Genomic DNA, 17,988 nt, shown 5'->3' with positions numbered 1-17,988 from the left:
CTGCGTTAGTTTATACAGCCAGACCCCTCCTCATTTCTGGCACTGCTCTGCCTTCACGCACAGGGCTTGCGGACTTGAGCAAGAGCTCCTGGCTCTGCGGGTTCACTTGTCCCCCTGCCCCCCCCACCTCCCTTCAGGAATTCCTCTGGCAGCCTGCTAGGCAGGGAGAGCTGGTCTTAGCTCTGCCGATCCCAGCACACTGTGGTGGTTACCAACAGAGGCTTTGGCACCAGGGAGGTAAGCTGGAGTTCCTGGTCTGTTTTTCACCAGCTGCCTAACGTTCAGTCACTTGCTCTCCCTCTCTGGGCCTCGGTTCCTTCCTCAGTAAAATGGGGAGAACATGACTATGAGGATATGACTTGCACATGAAGAGTGGGACATGGCTCATACTCAGTGAGAGAGAGCTAGCCTACCCGCCTACCTTCTAAGCAGCTCTCTGAGTCCTGCTTCTTCTCTCCTTGTCCTCCACACAATCCCGCCCCCATCCACTGTGGGCCTGGGGCTCTGCACTGCTCCCTCCTACCACAGAGTCCGCCAGGCTCCTAAATGCCTCCAATTCCCTTCCTCCCCCATATGAAATCTCTGTGAGGGCAACTTAGGGATCTGCGTGATGCAATTTATCCTATGGTTGGTAGGCCAGACTCTCACAGAAGCTTCTAGGTTGAACTTGTGCCCTGGATTGCAAAGTCCTGTATTTTACCTCCAAAATATCAGTTACACAAATTCCTTTCTTTCGTGAACATATCCGCCACCATTAGGCTCTCTCACCTCCCCCTGGGCTCCTCCAGTAGCATCTTGGCTAGTCCCCCTTCTCGTATACAGCATCAAAACTTGCTCCTAGAACTGTCTTATGCGAGCAAGGCAACCTATAGTCGTGACATACCACTGACTTGGCCACAAATGTGTAAAAAGTTCTGTATTGCACAAGAGCCATACAAGTCAACATGGAAAAGATCAAGGCTCCAGGATGGCAATGCTAAAGGCTATTGGTGGTGCGGTGGTGCGTGGCTCTGGGCAGGGAGAATTCACATAGAAAATGCTCACCTGCCTAGTGACCAGAGGAATGCATTTTAAAATATACGTAAGATAGTATTTTACATCTACCAAGTTAGAGGAAGAAATCCTAATAATACCTAATGCTTACAAAGTACTGGTGAAACCGGTTCAGTTGTATGACACTATTGACAGTGAAAAATAGTTTAGTCCTTCGGGAAAATAATTTTTGCAAGGTGTTTTGCAAGTATTTGTGTCCTTTGATCCAGTAGCCTCACTCCCAGAAATTCAATTGTAGGAAATAACAGAAAAGGAGGAAAGAAAGTGATATGTATGGAGAAAATAATAAAATAAAAAAATATATAAAAAGTGTTCGCCTGTAGAGAAGATACAAACAATGGTACATCAGTCTTAGGCTGGAAGGCCGTATGCATCAGCACGCCCTCACAGCCCACTGCAGCTGGCCCCGCTTCCCCAGCCCGCTGTGTTTCCTCCAAGCCCAGGCCCCTGGCCCCTACCTCATATTGTGCCAGTCTCCTCTCTTCCCGTGTTCCCTCACCCCGACCACCCCGACCATCCGTAATTCTCCAAACATTCTCGCACCTCTGTGCTTTCCTCTACTGCTTCCTCTGTCTGGGATGTCTTCATTCCCCTTGTCTTTTGAGCTCTGCTCCACCTTTTGAGCTCTGACTCCGAGGCTGCCTCCCCTTCCTCCATGAAGCTTTCCCACGTCATTTTTGCCTGAATTAATCTTTTCTTTCCTTGTTGGATAAAAGGCTGAATTTAGATCTGTGTAGCCCTTCAGGCTGTAAGCTCCTGATGGCAGGGGCTGGGTCTTACTATGTTTTTAATGTCCACAGATTTAGCTGATAATAGGTGTCACGTGATTATTCCCTCCTTCAAGCTTGCAAGTCTGCCTGTTCAGAAAGAGCTAACACCTGTCAGGAGGGGAGCAGGCAAAGCAGTCAGATGATGACACAGCAGACGGGTTTATTACAGAATAATAAGTATAAAAAGATTAACTAATTTGTCATTTCTTCAGGATGTAATTTGGTGACCAAATTATTACTAATGTCACTAATCAAACAAATTTTGTATTTCAGTGACCTTTCTTCTTTTTTTAAATAAAATAAGGCCATCAGTCATGAGCTGATTTCCTGTGGACTCAGTGCCAATAGTTGTAGGAATTCAAGACTGAGACAAGTAATGCTTAATATCCAGTAACGCACCGTGGGCTCCTTTCCTATTTATCTCCTTTGATCCTGAAGAGAACCCTGAGAGTTTCCTCAACAGCTTTTAGGACTGCATCTCACCTGGAACGTGGGATTTTGTTGTATTTCAGAAAAGTAAAAACTGGAGGAAAACTCGGGTATAGTGTATTCATTCATTCATTCACTCATTCTCTTATTCAATAAATATTTTTGTGAATCTTCTACTTTCTTGGTCTGCTCTGGGCCGGGAATACTGTGGTGAGCTGCTGCCACCGAATTCACTGTGTTGGGGGAAATAGGCAATAAAAAAGTAAACAAAAGAAACAAATGGTATTTCCTGCAAAAGAGGGCACGGGGACAGAGAGTGGCTGATGAGGGAGGGAGAACATAGCCACGTGTCAGTAGTGCTGCTCATTCTCCACGCTCCCCGCCGAGATGAGCCTGAAGTTAGGCTTCACCCGTACTACGTCTTAGCTGAGCTTCTTTCCCTGTCCCGTCCTGCTTCTGCGGATAGTGTGGTCAGGGGTCTCTCTGAGAAGGAGGCAGTTGATCTGAGTTTTGACTGATGAGAAAGACCCAGCCAGCAGAGATTTGAGGGGAAGGGATCAGTAATTTCCCTGGGGAGGGAACTAGCACCGAGCGTTAAGAACAGAAAGGTGGGCAGTGTAGCTGGAGGTGAGTGGGCAGGAGGGAGCTTGGTGCGAGGTGAGTTTGGAGAGGAAGGCAGCGGCCGGGCCATGCAGCACCTGCAGACCATGGTTAGTAGTATGGATTTGAAGCACTTTAGGGGCAAGGAAATGTTGGTGACCTGCCAAGATCCCTTTAACAGTACGGTGCATCCATCGCAGCTATGGGGGGTGTTGGCTGCTGAGGGCTCATAGACACACCATTCTCCAGAGATTCCCTTCAGCCACTGGGAGCTACTTCGTCCAGAAATGCCTCGGAGGTTATGCCCTCACCTTGAGGGCAGCCTGCAACTAATGACTGATACAAGTGTACAAAAGGCCAGTCCCTTTGCCTCAGTCTGGGGCCTGTCTGCAGTGCTACTCGTACTCCAGACTCCCCCACGAGATTAGGCTGAAGTTAGGCTTCACCAGTACTACGTCTTAGCTTCTTTTCCTGCCCCATTGTGCTTCTGCTCCTTCATTGCACGTTTCTCCTAAGATAGCTCAGGAGATCACTTGCACAAGGACCCATGTTTCAGGCTCTGCTTCTAGCAGTCACGATTATTAGACTGTGAGCTCCCTGAGGGCAGGGACTATTTCCTGTCTTGTTCACTTTTAGATGTAAGATTTAAGAGGGGGCATGCCACAATCTGATTGCTTAAAATTCTCTTGACTGTTGCTTGTGTGTGGTGGGGAGGAGGGGAGAGGAGAGAGGGCAGAGGTAGGTAGATCAGTTGAGGCTATTGCAATAACCCACGCAAGATATGACTATGGCTTGTATTTCCATAAATTAAAGCATCTCTATTCAGCAAAGATTTGTAGCATCTATTAAGCATCTGTTTCTTGGGGACATTGGGATATATGTTCCTCCCTTGATTGCTCCTCAAATTCCTCTCTTCTTGTTAACCCCCGCATCAGGATGTAATAATAATCAGGCTCTGACTATCTTAACAAATGCAGCGCATGATGGATATTACAATAGTTACACAAGCTAAGCCTACACGGGTTAGGAAAGATGACAGCCAAGAAGAAGAAAAATGCTTTAAAGGATTATCGTTTCATGCAAATGTTTTATATTAAACAAGCTAAAGAATAGGCAGCAAAGTAACCAAAGGCAGCAATGGTTTTCTGCCCTGTTGTGACATCTCATACCTTGAGGATCTGAAATCACTCTTACAAATGTGCACCAGTATCTGCTCTTCAGTGAAAGTTGTGTCGAGTGATTCACAGGAGGCCTGAGGGAGGGCAGAGGGGAGGCATCAGGCACTCTGCTTTTCCCTCTTAAAGCTGAGCCAGGCAGGGTGTGGGGCCAGGCCAGCAACTCAGGCCAGTGAGTGGAGGGAGCACTTCTGAGACCCCCTGTGGAGTGCTCTGAGGGCCCCTCTGGAGGTCAAAGGCCCCATGCCTCTCCTTGACTGTGCAGGGCCACCTGGGAACCACAACCTCTCTTCTCTAAGACTGCCATGCCAGAACCAGTGTTAGGGCTTCTGTGGAGAGTAGAGCTCTGTTCTAGAGTTACACACCCCAAAGGGACACAGGTCAGCAATGGCGGGAGTGGAGATGATGGCTCTATACTCTGAGACCAGCTTGGGACCTCATCTGAATTCTGTTATATGGATTTTTAATCACAGGGAGAATTACAGATATTTGGAGTTCATTAAAGCCTATGGCTTCACACTTTATGCTCATGTATTCATTTACTTACACGGAGAGAGAACGTGACGTTATGTGTGGGGCAAGTACCGTTCTCGTTCTCTGCCTTCAGACACCAAGATGAATGAGGAGAGGTCCCACCTTCTAGGAGCTCAGTTTTACAAAATTTAGAATCATCAGAGAGCCTTTAAAAAACAGTCCCTGGGCTGCCACCCAGAAGAAGTGGATTAGAAACTCCACGGGTGGGGCACCACAGTGGTGGTGTTTAGAAAGCTCCCAGCTGGTTCCATTTTGTAGCCAAGTTTGAGAACTTTGTTCTGGACAGATACAGTGAGTCTGAGTTTGCTCTAAGCTTGAGTTTGCTCTAGAGAGATGCATTGTGTCCTTGGAGAACTCTAATCCCTGCCCTCAGGGCTTTACAGTCAAGGGGGGATGGCCTAGATCCTGAAAACCCTCCCAGAGATTCTCAACACGGGGTTATTTTGTCCCCACTCTTTCCCCCAGGGACATTACAGACCACGTCTGGAGACGTTTTTGGTTGACACAACTTGGGGGAAGGATGCTACTGGCATCTAGTGGATAGAGGCCAGGGATGTTGCTAAGCATCTAATAGTGCCTAGGACAGTGCCCACAGCAAAGAATTATCTGGCCCAAAAGATCAGCAGTGCTGAGGCTGAGAAACCCTGGTTCAGTTTTAAGGGTGGTTCTGCTTGTAAAACCAACATGGCAAACAGCTTCCATTAGCTGACATTTATGCACTTTCCATGTTCTAGCTACATTGTGTGTTAATAAACATTGATTATTACTTACTAGGGGCTATTATTTGTTCCCATTATACAGATAAGACAACTGAGGCCCAAGATGAAATAACTTCTCTAAAGCCACATATGTAGTAAATGAAGGATGTGGGATTTGAACACGTGCAGGCAGGCTTCCAGTTACAACACTCTACTGCTGCTCAACAGATTCTATTTTTCTTCACCTGAGAGTTTTTTCAGGCAGAAAAAGGATACATGCATACTTGGATTAGTCCTTCTTAAGATTTGCTGCTTGAAAGAAACAAAACTTCTTTTCCTATGCAAAAGATAGCCCAGCGCCTCTGAGCTGAGCAATTAATGGACACTGATCATTTTTGTGCCATGTGGTCTGGCTATGGCCACGGAAGTGCTGAGAGGAATCCCCGAAGAGGTTGCTGATTGATGCTCTTGACAGCAATGAATTCCAACAGCGTTTGGCAGCTACTGGGCGTCCTGTGGCGCAGTTTGGGGTAGTGCCTGACCAGCCAGACTGTGTTTGTGACAACTCTGATCTTCTTAACTCTGAGCATCTGTTAAAACGATGCCTCAGCAGGAAAACACAGTGGGAGAATGTCTGCTCAGAGCATGTGAGCGTCTGACTGGCCTCTCAGACGTCCTCTAGAGAGCCATGGTGTCCCCAGGTCCCCTTTGCTCCCTGGCCCTGTACTCTGTGCAGACAGAGGAAATGGAACAACCCCAGCAGAGGTCGTCTGCCCTCTCTAGTGTCCCTGTCCGTGGTCAATTTACTAGGGTGAGGGGTTTCAGCCAATGCGGCATGTTCTGCTGGGCCTCATTGTCTCTCTCAGCACAGATTTAGGTCAGGAGGCTCTTGAGGGTTGAAGCAGTGTCCACCTTATCTGGGAGGCCCCTGCAGGCCAGCAGATTAAGTAACTTGTCTAAAGCCACATTTTCTTTTTGGTGAGGAAGATTGGCCCTGAGCTAACATCTGTTGCCAATCTGCCTCTTTTTGCTTGAGGGAGATTGTTGCTGAGGTAACATTCCTCTATTATTTGTGGGATGCTGCCACAGCATGGCTTGATGAGTGGTGTGTTGGTCCAGGCAGGGGATCCGAACCTGTGAACCCTGAGCCGCTGAAGCAGAGCACACGAACTTAACCATTACACCACTGGACCAGCCCCAAAAGCCACATATTTACTAAGTGGAGAATGTGAGCAGCCCGGCTTCCAGCCATAACACTGTATTGCTACCCACTAGGTTCTATTTTCTTCTTCTGGGAGTTTTTCTAGGTAGAAAAATGGGCCCATTTATGGCATGGTGATTTTTGGAAGAAAGAAGCAAAGGGCCTTCTTCTGGGGTTGGAGGCTCTAGCCCAGCTTTAGACAGAATGGTGATGTGGGTGGAATGGTCCCCCCACGCCTCTCCCCTCCAAGATTGCCCCTCCCTCCTTGGCATTCTTCTCTGAGGGGAACCTTCTGTGTGCTGTGACCTGTGGGCATATTTTGTGCACTTCTGGGCCCCGTGTCTATGAAAGAATCTGAAAATAAAGTTGATAGCAGGGAATTGAGGTTCACAAAGGGCTTTGACTTGGTGTATTACCATTTTTGGTAGAGATTTTCCATTTTTTATTAAGAACATAGGCTATCGTCGGAGAATTTACAATCTCGTCTTGGGCGGGCTATTGGATCTACTGTTGAGGTCTCTCTTCCATCTCCCACAGAATTTTTCCAGAACTTTTTATTTTCAGGCTGCCTTCTACCTCAGAGGGTAATTCTGCTTCCTATTTACAGAGAAGGTGAGGCTATTAATATGAATTCCTTTGGCTTTTGTCCTGTTGGTAGTCGTTAGTGCTATTGCCAAATAGCTCCATTTTTCTCTCCTTTCAAACACATGGCACGATTGTACTTCCTGGCCCCTCTCGTGGTGGGTTGGGTGATGTGACTCACTGCTGACAGTGAGTTGCAAGCAGAAACGATGTGTCACCACTAGGTGAAAGCCCCTGGTTGCTGGTCGAGTCCCCCCAGAACTGGATTTCCCTTTGGCAGGGTGGAAACGTTTGAGACGGTGACTATTCCAGCAGCCTGGGTTCCTGAGAGAATTCTGTTCCAACATGGGAATAGGATGAACAATAAAAACCCTTCTTCTGTTAAAAGCCACTACAACTTGGGTTTTGCTTGTCAACACAGCATAACTTCACTTATCTTGATTAATATACTGCCCCTTTTGCCCAACAAATGTGCTGCATCCCTTTTGCCTACTAGCCTTCTCAGAGGAAAAGCTGTCTCTCCATCTGTCCTAATCTTTCCAATCGCTCTCATTGAAGTCTTTCCAATGGCTTCCTATTGTTCTTTAAAAATGAAAAAGAAACAAAATCATCCTTCAGTGTGATCTCCAGGCCTCTGCAGGGTTTGGTTCCTGTCTGCTTCTTTAGACTCACCCCACGTCCCACTCTTCCTCATGCCTTCCAACTTGGCCACATTCACCTTCTTTCAGTTCCTCTTGGATGCTATATTTCTTCTCACCACAGGGTCTTTGAACATACTTTGACTATGTTCTCTCTGCCAGAATGTCCTCTCCACCTCTGGTTAACTTTAATCGGAGCAAGCACGAGCTCCTCATGGAAACCTTCACTGACCTCTCTGATTAGGTCACATCTACCTTTAGAACTTGTAATATCATGTTCTTCTCTTTTATAACACTTTCTTCAATTGCAACATTACCGTTTGTTGCTGTGAAGTTTTGATTAATATCTGTCTTCCCTCTGATGGCTGACACTGTGTCATTTTTATTCACCACCATGTCCCCAGTGATTAGCACAGCATACTAAGTCTCTCAATGAAAGTTTGTCAAACGTGTGAATGAGGGTCTGCAACCATGCTGTCCAGTTTGGTAACCACTGGTCACATGTGGTATTGAAATTTAAATTAATTTTTTAAAATTCAGCTCCATAATTAGCCACATACATATTAGACTACCACATTAAGCTACCATATTAGACTGTAGAAAATACAGCATTTCCATCAACACAGAAAACTCTATTGGATAGTGCTGGCAGGATAAAGTCCAAGTACCTATGGGTGGCATGTAATGCCTTCAGGGATCTAGTTCTGACAGGCTTCCCAGTCTCTCTTCCCCACAGTGATACAGCCACAGGGAAACACTCATCCCTCTCTAAAGATGTTCCCTCCTGAAACGTGCCACTCTTCCTCAGGCACCTGTGGCTTCTCACCTTTCATCTCTCTCTGCCTAAACTGTCCTCCCATCCAGCACCTCTCCTCCTTTAAGCCCCATCTCAAGCATTTCCACTTCTGGGAAACATTTCCTGAGGTCCAGATTGAGCTGCTCAGTGCTTCCTCTGACCTCTGTGCTGCCCCTTCCAATTCCTACTTGCCCTGCTCAGACAGGACCGTAATCCTGTGTTCGCACATCTCTCTCTCCATTGCTGCACGAACCCCTCAAGGGCGAGGCCTGGGTCTTGGTATTCTAGTTTCTCCAGGGCTCAGCACAGAGCTCGTGGTATAGTAGATATCACGAATGTTTGTTAAATGATGAGTGAGTAAATGAATGAAAGTCACAGGGGCTATTATTTCCTTTGTGCAACAGTGTGAAGAGAAAGGGAACTGTGTTATTGAGTAGGGCTAGAGAAGATCCTCCCCGAACTCTGCATTCATCCCCCCTTCCATGGTCCTGTCCCAGATCTTTATTCCATGGGAGCCTACCTCACTGAGCCAGGAATCACCCAGGAGCCTGGCAGAGTCAGGAAAGGGTACCTCTGAAATTCCATGGTCTGGAAGCCTTGGTGGAGTAGAGCTGCTTCTTTTCTTTTTTTTTTTTTTTGTCAGGAAGATTGTCCCTGAGCTAACATCTGTTGCCAATCTCCTTCCTTTTTGTTGAGGAAGATTGTCCCTGAGCTAATATCTGTGTCAATCTTCCTCTATTTTGTGTGTTGGATGCCACCACAGCATGGCTTGATGAGCTGTGTGTCAGTCCATGCCTGGGATCTGAATCCACAAACCCTGGGCTGTGGAAGCAGAGTGCACCAACTTAACCACTATGCCACCAGGCCGGCTTCACTTGGAGCTACTTCTTGAGGAGAGTGAGTAGTATATCATCAGTTGGAAAGAAAGATGACTGGCACCATGATTATATCCCTCAAATCAAGACACATGCCAAGATGCAAGAACTGGGGGCCACCTGGAAGTCTGAAAGAAGTAACTGCTGTGAACTCTACTTTGCTCAGCTAGTGAAGTGCAGAGGCTACTGCTGCTGCAGTCATAGCATATCTGTCCCCACCTCACCCACCACACTGATGGCTCTTTGAGGGAAAGACTGTGTCTTATTCTCCTTAGGATTCATGGCAGCTGATCACTGTCTGAAGAGCTCATAGGCAATGGCTATTGAACTAACCACCTTGTTGGTGATATTGCCTGATAACAGACATGCTTTCTGCAATGGGAATAATATAATTTTGGACAAAGTATTCATATGTTTTCCTTTTCGCCTCTGATTGGTAGCAGACCTTTGCTTAGTTATGTCCAAAGGGGCCTCCATCTCCTCTACAGGCAGAATTAAGGCCTCTGTGATAGCACAGTAGGACCTTCTAGGTCTCTTTGTCCTACTCTCCTTTGGCAATTGAGCCTGGATGACTCATGCCCAGAAAGTTCTTTGAGTGAACAGGAGAGTCATTTGATCCTCATTAAGGCAGACCTGGAGTCAGGAAGAAGGAAGAGAAGATAGAGAGAAAAGAAAGGAAAGTACCATCCCTGTAAGCCTAGAAGTGAAGAAGTGATAAAGAGGACAGAGAGGGAGGGATGAGAGTAAAGTGCCCAGATGTGTGTCTTCAGTTAGCCAAGTTAGTACCAAGGATTGTGTCTGGGTCTCTGTGACTGGTCACTCAGCAATGACCATGTGTCAGACACTGGACCCCCTTCATGGGTGCAGCCTGGGACCAAGTATACTTCGACCAAGTATACTCAGAGACTGGTTGGGTCTTCCCTGTTGGTGGGGCTGGAAGTCCTCTAAGCATTTATTTAGGGTATATATGCAGGCGAAGAGGGCCTTTAAGAAGGATATTTAGGCATGGTTCCCTGGAGACAAGAGAGAGTAGAAATGGAGAGGACAGCAAGATGTCTGTTACTTAAATTGGCGCTGGAGGAGAGGACCATGACCTGTATATACATGGAGGCTGCAGCCCAAAGCTGAGGGGATTGTTTTCTTTATCTGTGAGGCACAAGTAGAGTCCCTTCTGAGCTTAAGTGTGACTCAGCGTGGGGAGAGAAGCATCCTTGCTTCTTCATGAGGCGATCTTGGCTTCTGAAGGGACTGTGGCCTGTAAAGGCTGGGATGGACTGAGAGGGGAAACAGAAATGTCTCAAGTAATGTGAACACTGACTCTAATCCAGTGCAATGTGTGTATTAATACTGCCTCATTTATACCCGCAGGCTGGTGAGGCCTGGGGCTATTTGAGGCACACATACTTTATCCCATTTGATTTTCATGATAATCCTATGAAGTAGGCATTATTATCCAAACTTTATAGATGAGGAAAGTGAGACACAGAGAGGCTAAGTGACTTGCTTAAGTGACCCCATTAATAAGTGGTTGGACCAGGATTAATTTCAAAGGGTACCCTCTTAGCCACTTCTCCAACCCTGTCTTCCAAGCAAAATGGTTACCATTTCAGATGACACATCTGCCTGGATTATTGGTGAGGCTGAGTTATCCTCTTAAGGCAAAAGTCGTGGAGAACCACCATATCCTCACAAGGCCTTTGGTCTTTTTGGGAGGAATTTTAGGCTGTAAGGACGATGTCTTTACCCATGGGGACATTTCTAGCATTCTCTGGGGAGATAACAAAGGACAAGCCAGGGAATGTCTCTGGGGATAGAGGACCCATGTAGCAAGGGGGACATCATTGCATGACAGCAATGATGCTTCCCTGTGGAGCTGCAGAGAACTTTACAGTTTCTGGAGCTTTTCTTCTCATATCAATTCATTTGAAAGTTCACAGAAAACTCTGTGAAACAAAAACTTATAAGCTCATTTTACAGATGGGGAATGAGACCCAGAGAGCTTCAAAGACTTGCTCAAGACTACATGGCTAGTAAGTGTAAGAATCATTCTAGAAATCTGGTCTTCTGAGACCCACTTCTTGATTCTTTCCTCTTTACCAGGTGGTCCCTTGTGTCACAGCGGGATAATTGTCTTTATCTAATGGAGGCTGACATTATGACTGAGCCAGCCAAAGGACCAGACATTAGGGTGGTGCCTGAAGAGAGGCAAACATTCAAATGAAGGACATGATCCAGAGTACAGTCCCAACCACAGAGCAGTACCCGCTTCATTCAGATCTATGCATTTCATAGATATATAGGCTGATTTTACATTAGAGTTTCCCAAAGACTGTTACATGGAAAACTACTTTCACCAGATGCTTCATGAGAAATAGAGTTCTGTGGTCAAGTAATACATATTGTACCCTTCATAAAGTAGCAATCCATATTAAAGGCTCTGTATTGTCTTTAAGCAGAGAAATCTGTTTTACTCTGCTCAACTCGAGGTCTCCAAATTTATTTGAGCACAAAACCTTTCTTGAAGGTCACACTTATTAGCTGCCCACGAAACTGCCAAGAACAACTAGTTTGCTTTAATCACTGAATTAATGGTTTGCTTTGATATCGTGTTGGCAGAGCTTTAGGAATTTTTTATGGTTTTATATTCCAGCCTTAAGACTCATATATGTATCAGGTATAAAAGCCAGTGTATTTGTAAATAGGCCTTGATGCTAGTAATTTCATAACTCAAAGACTCAGGATTAGATTGTGCCCATGTAAGCATGCTAAACTTCATAAATTAAAATTGAAATCTCATTATAATATTAATAAACCTTTTAAATATTAGGTATTTTTGCTGGCAATTCACGATAGAATAAATGTCAAGGAAAACTATGAGTCTGTCTGCTGCCTCATGGTGGTATACATGGTTTGAGAGAATTTACCCACTGGAGGTCTTTAAAATGAGCAAGGCTGACATTTTATGCAGGTCGTTTATCATCTTCCCCCCTATGGATTGCTGCAGACACTTGACATCCACGATGGATATTTCCTGAGAACTTTATGACTTCTCTAATTGGCAAATACCACTAGAGTAAATAATTTTCCTCATAAAACCTTTTTATTCTGACCTAAAGTGTCATGTTCATGGAGTGCTTCACTCTTTCTTCTCATTCATCACCAGGACTGTTTTGTACTTGGTAGTTGACAATGAGAGGGAACGTGTAGCTATGAGGTGGTGGCCAGACTTCTGGGCTAGCTGACTAGTTTTGCTAAGAGATTTGGATTTATGTTTTGGAAAAATGGTGAGTGCCTGCATTTCGTGGGCTGTTGGAATTGCTCATAAATAGCCAAAACTGTGAATGTAAATCTGCAAATGCCAAGCATCTCATGTTCTTTGGGGTTTCAGAGACATCCTCACCTTTTTCCCTGTGTTGGGAGGCAGGAGGATACTCTGGCTTGGGGAAGGAAGGAAATGTTTGTGGTTCTGGAAACTCCAGCTCATCTTTATCATTGCCAAGCAGTCCCCACAGCAGGGTTTGTCTGCACTCCAAGGCCACAGACATCTCACCAGCTTCAGGAAGGGATTGCTGTGCTTTGATGAAAAGCCTCAGTGAGCTCTTGGCATAGGCTAAAAAATGATTTTCCCTGAGCTAAGAAAATAGGATTGTACTTGAAACTGAAGCCTGACTCCTACGCTCCCATAACTCTACGCTTTTGAAGATTAATCTAAGGCCACTTTTCCCAAGATTTATCAGTTTTATCTGTGGGACTCAGATCTTTGAAAAAAATCTATTTTTCTTAAATTTTTGATTATTATTAAAAGTAGAAGGACAGAAAGACTTTTTCAAACTTGGAAGCTCTCTCTAGATGAACTCCACAGATATAGATGTCTGTTGAAGGATGGTTCACCCCACACAAATTAAGATAACCAGGCAAGAGGAGAAATGCCCAGAGGCCAATTTGGGGGCATTGAAAATACCCCCAGCACTGACCCAGTGAAGTAGTGGGAAAACAAAAAACCAAAACCCTTAAAAACTGATCAGCCATCCTGCTTATGTGGAAAACACGCTGATACTTAAACACATGGATCTTTGGAGTGCTGCAGTTTTTATCAGGATGAATGACGTCATCTAACATAAGAGCAAATTCTGAAGAAGCCAGAGTACATCCAAAGTGGAAACATAATTGAGTTTTGCTCCTTAGGACCTCAATCTGACCAGCCACTGTGGGTCTGAGGGCTACCGGGTGCCAGTGGCCATTAAAGACACCTTGAGGTTAGTTGAGGAGGTGGGACGAACTTACTCTTGTGAAAGTCTACTCAAGCTTCCTACTATGGACTTTTGTAAGCCTTGGGAGTGAAATTCCACTAAGCCTCCCAGAACCATGGATCCTACAAAGCCTCTACCCTAAAACGTTTTCTACACAAGGCCCCAGGCACACAGAGAAAGCTCAATAAATTCTTCTGAAGGAGCTGAGTAATAGGTTTCTCATGAAAACTTGGGGACTGGCCTGCTAGCTGATGGGAATACTCACTGTGACATTGTCCTTGCCAGTGCTTTGGAGGCTGCAAATCTCTTTTTTTCCCCCAGGCTCAAAGCCTGTTCATGGAATGGAATGACTAGCATCATACCTCTCTTTCTCCTGATAGGCTGGGGGTGAAGGGAGGGAGGTGGTAAGAGGGGTTCTGAACAGTCCTGCAAGGCTTGCAGCTCCCTGTCTAGAGAGAATTCCGGTAATTGGCGTTGTCTCTGTCACCTCGCGGGAACATAAAGTATGCATGAGCACAAAGCTGGGCCAGCAGCTCTGTGAGGTGGGAAGGCCAGGAGAGGTGGGGAAGCTTACCTTCTTGACTTCGTATTTAATGGCGAGTTTGATCCGGCTCAGACTCGGACGGTGGTGGTCGGACCAGACTTGGAAGTTCACATCACCATTTAAAATCGCTTCCACCTCTTCCGTGTCTCGGCATAGGTCCAGCACGCCCACCACAAAATCCTTGCATTGCATAGATAACTTCCTGTAATCATTCTAACAGAATAAAGAGAAATCAGGGGTGTGTCACACTGAGCCCCACAGATTGGCTTGCCCAGCACAGCAGTGTAGATCGGCAACTGTCCACGAAGTGTGAGCATATGGAGTGCACTGGAACCAGGGGATGTGCTGGATCCAGAAGGCAGGGCAATTTCTCTTGACACAACAACCTAGAGGACATCTTCTCTAAGCCAAGATTTGTAAAAGTGTGCTTCACGGGCCACCTGCCTCAGAGTAATCTTGGGTGCATGCTATAACTGCAGATTCCGGGGCCCTGTTGCAGACTTACTGACTCAGAATTCCTGGGGATGAGGCCCAAGAATCTGTCTTTTAACCTTATTCTCTAAGTGATTCTGATGCCTACCAAAGCCCACCCTGGGCCCTTTCAAAGCAGCAGTTCTCCATGCCCATTTCTGAGCCAATTCTGAGGAAGGAGTGATAAGGAAATGCACTTTGAAGGCTGATAGAAACAACACTTCACTCATTTACTGCCAATCTGTAATGTAACTGCTCTGCACAGGAAGTTTACTGGAAAGACATGGCTGATATGCTAAAATTGGAAAAAAATGTACACAGGTGTGTTTTCTATGTGCCAGAGAATCTTCTTGTAAATTCTAAATTTAAAAATCAAATGTAATTTAAATCCAACAGAATCCTTTCTTACCACAAATCCTTTTGTACTGCAAATCATGGCTCCTTAAATTACTCACCTGTTGAATAAACATCTTTAGTACTTGACCTTTGTTTTGTTTTGTTCTGTTGTTTTAATGAGTGGCCTCTGGATCTCTCTCTTCTCTTCCCTAAGCATACCTTTCTGAAATTATCTTTAAGCGGCTGACTTCCTTTACTAGTGACATACCATTTTCTCTCTCCCCTAAAACAGACTGCTTCAGCTCCAGATAAGAGACAAAATGTCAGACAAAAGAATGTTTCGTGTCACCCTCAAACCACTGCTCCCCCAAAATATTTTCCCCTAGAGGCTTCCTTATTTGTTTCTTAGTTGAAACGAGTCTATTTAGCAGTGGCACAAGAGCCAAATGTCACTTTCAGTGTTAATCAAAGTCTACAGCCCTCAGACTGGTAAGTAGTAGTTAGTAAACAGGAGTGCAGTCTCGCTTTTCTAGACCTGGATTCCTCAGCAAATAGGTTGGAGCCTGGCAAACTTCGGAAGCTCAGCCATTTTTCTGAATTAGGGATTCTTGTCTCCTTCCAAAGCTGCTACATCAAAATGTCCCTTTGCATTAGAGAGAGAAGTAAATGCTTGTTTGCTAGGAAAAGGAAAAGAATCAAGAAAATGTTTTCAGACAAGAGTGGCTGCCCTTCATTTTTACATATAATTTAGGTAGAAGAAGGGAGTTTCAGAAATGCTGGGTAGAAAAATGACCGCTCAGCTGAGGCGGATTGTCATGGAGAAAAACTCAGGGAAGATACTTGGAGGATTCTAGATTTTGGCACCTAGCGCAGAGCTGGGTGGTGACGTGAAGAGCTGTGCTCTGTGCTCCTCCATCCCTAACACCCACTCATCCCCCTCACCCACTTATCCATTCATTCGTTCACTCATTATTGAGGGCCTACTATGTAACAGGCAATGAACAAGGCAAATGGGGTCTCTGAGTAGTGTGGGGGTGGGGGTTAGGAATGCACTCTCAGGATTGCACAAGAACAATGCTAAGCAAAACTTGCTCAGAGCTTGTCTCAGATAAGATATTCTGCAGAGCCCTGATGAGCCAGAGGTGGGAGACTTAAGAGTCACTGGGGTCGGCAAAATGGACGGTTACTTCATCACGGGGACCCATTCAACTCTGGTAGGCCTGCTGCTGTGACTCAGGTTCCTTGAATCTCTGGCCCCACCCCACCAACTTTATTGACTTTTTCTTGAGAACGAGGAGTCTCTAACTATTGCCTATTCTTGGTAAAACAGACAATGTTCTATTGACTAGACAGGACCTCATCTCTTGGTGGAAACCTCTGCCTAGAGCTGAATGCATGGATGGATACAGAAGGGAAGCAGAAAGGGCTTTACCTACTGCTTGGCCCAAGCTCCCCATGTCAAGAGCAAGTCAGACTGTACTGTCCCAAAGCCTCTGCACATTTCTGGGTTCAGCACAGTTTAGAACAGAAGGTACCATTTCATTAGAGACTTTCACTTCCCTGGGCTCTTTTTCAGCTAGCCTGGCCATAAAAAGGGGAGACACACCAGAGCAGCCAAAGCATGCAATTTGCTTTTTGCCTTCTGCATTAGACACTCCAGTTGGAAGGCAACAATTCTACAGATGACTGGAAGGGACAGAGAGAATCCAGGCTTGCCAGGAAGATGGAGATGACATGGACATGAATAGCTGCTGATGGGAGGGTCATGGCCAGCCCCAGGCTTACCAGGGAGAGCCAGAGGTGAACATCTCTGGACAGTTATGATGATTATGCTTTATTGGGTCAACCTTGAACTTAGTGAGCCTTCCAAGCCACACTCCTCAACTTTAGTTGGAAGTGGATGAGACACCTAAGACTTCACAGGTGCCTTTTAAAAATAATTTAATATTCTTACACACTGCCAGTCCTGATGGATGACGGATGTTCTACCTGAATCATCTCACTCAATCCTTATAAAAACTTCATGATGGAAGGACTATCATCATTCCCAACTTATAAATGAGAAAACTGAGACTCAGAGAGATAGACTAACAGGCGAATCCACTTTTCCATGTATTAGCCACTTACTCCTCTCTGGGTCACTCTCTCACCTTCCTTGAACATTTTAGCTCCTGTCTCACTGTCACTCTCCCAACATTACTGCTGTTGTTATCTTGCTGATTTCAATATCCAGGAAGATGACCCTCCTATTTCCCTACCCTCTCATTTCCTTGACAATATCTTTTCCAATGACCTTATCCTCAACCCTAACTTAGCCACTCATTCTCTTAGTTACTCCCAATAACTGCAGCTCCTCCATGACCCCAACTTCAAGATTCCCTCTCTCTGACTACCACCTCCGATATGTCTAGCTCACTCTCTCTAGCAATCCTTTGATTCCACCAGACCTTTATGCCGTTGACCATACTACCTTTTCACTGGTTTTCATCCCCTTACGTCTCTGTCTCCCTCCTCGTAGAGCTTATATTTCTTGGTCAATTATTATAATCATCCCTGCACGTATCACCAACTGTCTTGCCCTCTTCTTATCTCATCGTCCTCACTAGATAAAAGCCTGACATCAGCTGAGTCTAACTCTCCACCGCTCTGCTTCTGCCTCTGCACAGTAAATGCAGCTGGAGAACACACACCTGCGCTGATCAGGCATACTGTAAACTCACTACCTCCAACCTCAAAAAGTCCTAGTGCTCCTGGGCAATTTACTCTCCCTCTCTCCTAAACAAGTGTTTCATACCTTCTCTTCTTCTCAGTCTTCTAACACCACCCCTCCTTCCTAATTCTCAGATGAGGACCTTGTTTCCTATTTTACCTGGAAAACAGAAGTCATCAGAAGAGAAGCTCCACATGCTTACACGGTTACATATTTTACCTACATGCATCTGTGCTCACGTACTCTGTTTTCCCTCTTCTTACTGTGGATGAACTGCCCCTGCTCCTATCTTAGGCCAACTCCCCCACTCGTGTGCTGGATATCAG

General features: G+C 45.6%; 1 protein-coding gene across 1 annotated transcript in view; it reads right to left on the bottom strand.

The window, feature by feature from the left end:
• The window catches only part of TRPC7 (transient receptor potential cation channel subfamily C member 7), a 294,982-nt gene that overhangs the window by 75,405 nt on the left and 201,589 nt on the right, over positions 1-17,988 (bottom strand). Inside the window, exon 4 of the mRNA XM_046667789.1 lies at positions 14,176-14,358. Within this exon, the coding sequence (XP_046523745.1) occupies positions 14,176-14,358 (183 nt within the window). The remainder of the gene's footprint in view (positions 1-14,175; positions 14,359-17,988) is intronic.

This window comes from Equus quagga, chromosome 7, assembly GCF_021613505.1.
Source record: "Equus quagga isolate Etosha38 chromosome 7, UCLA_HA_Equagga_1.0, whole genome shotgun sequence".
In the NCBI taxonomy this organism is placed as follows: domain Eukaryota; kingdom Metazoa; phylum Chordata; class Mammalia; order Perissodactyla; family Equidae; genus Equus; species Equus quagga.
The sequence above is the reverse complement of the archived record's forward strand: the minus strand, read 5'-3'. Positions and strand labels throughout refer to the sequence as shown.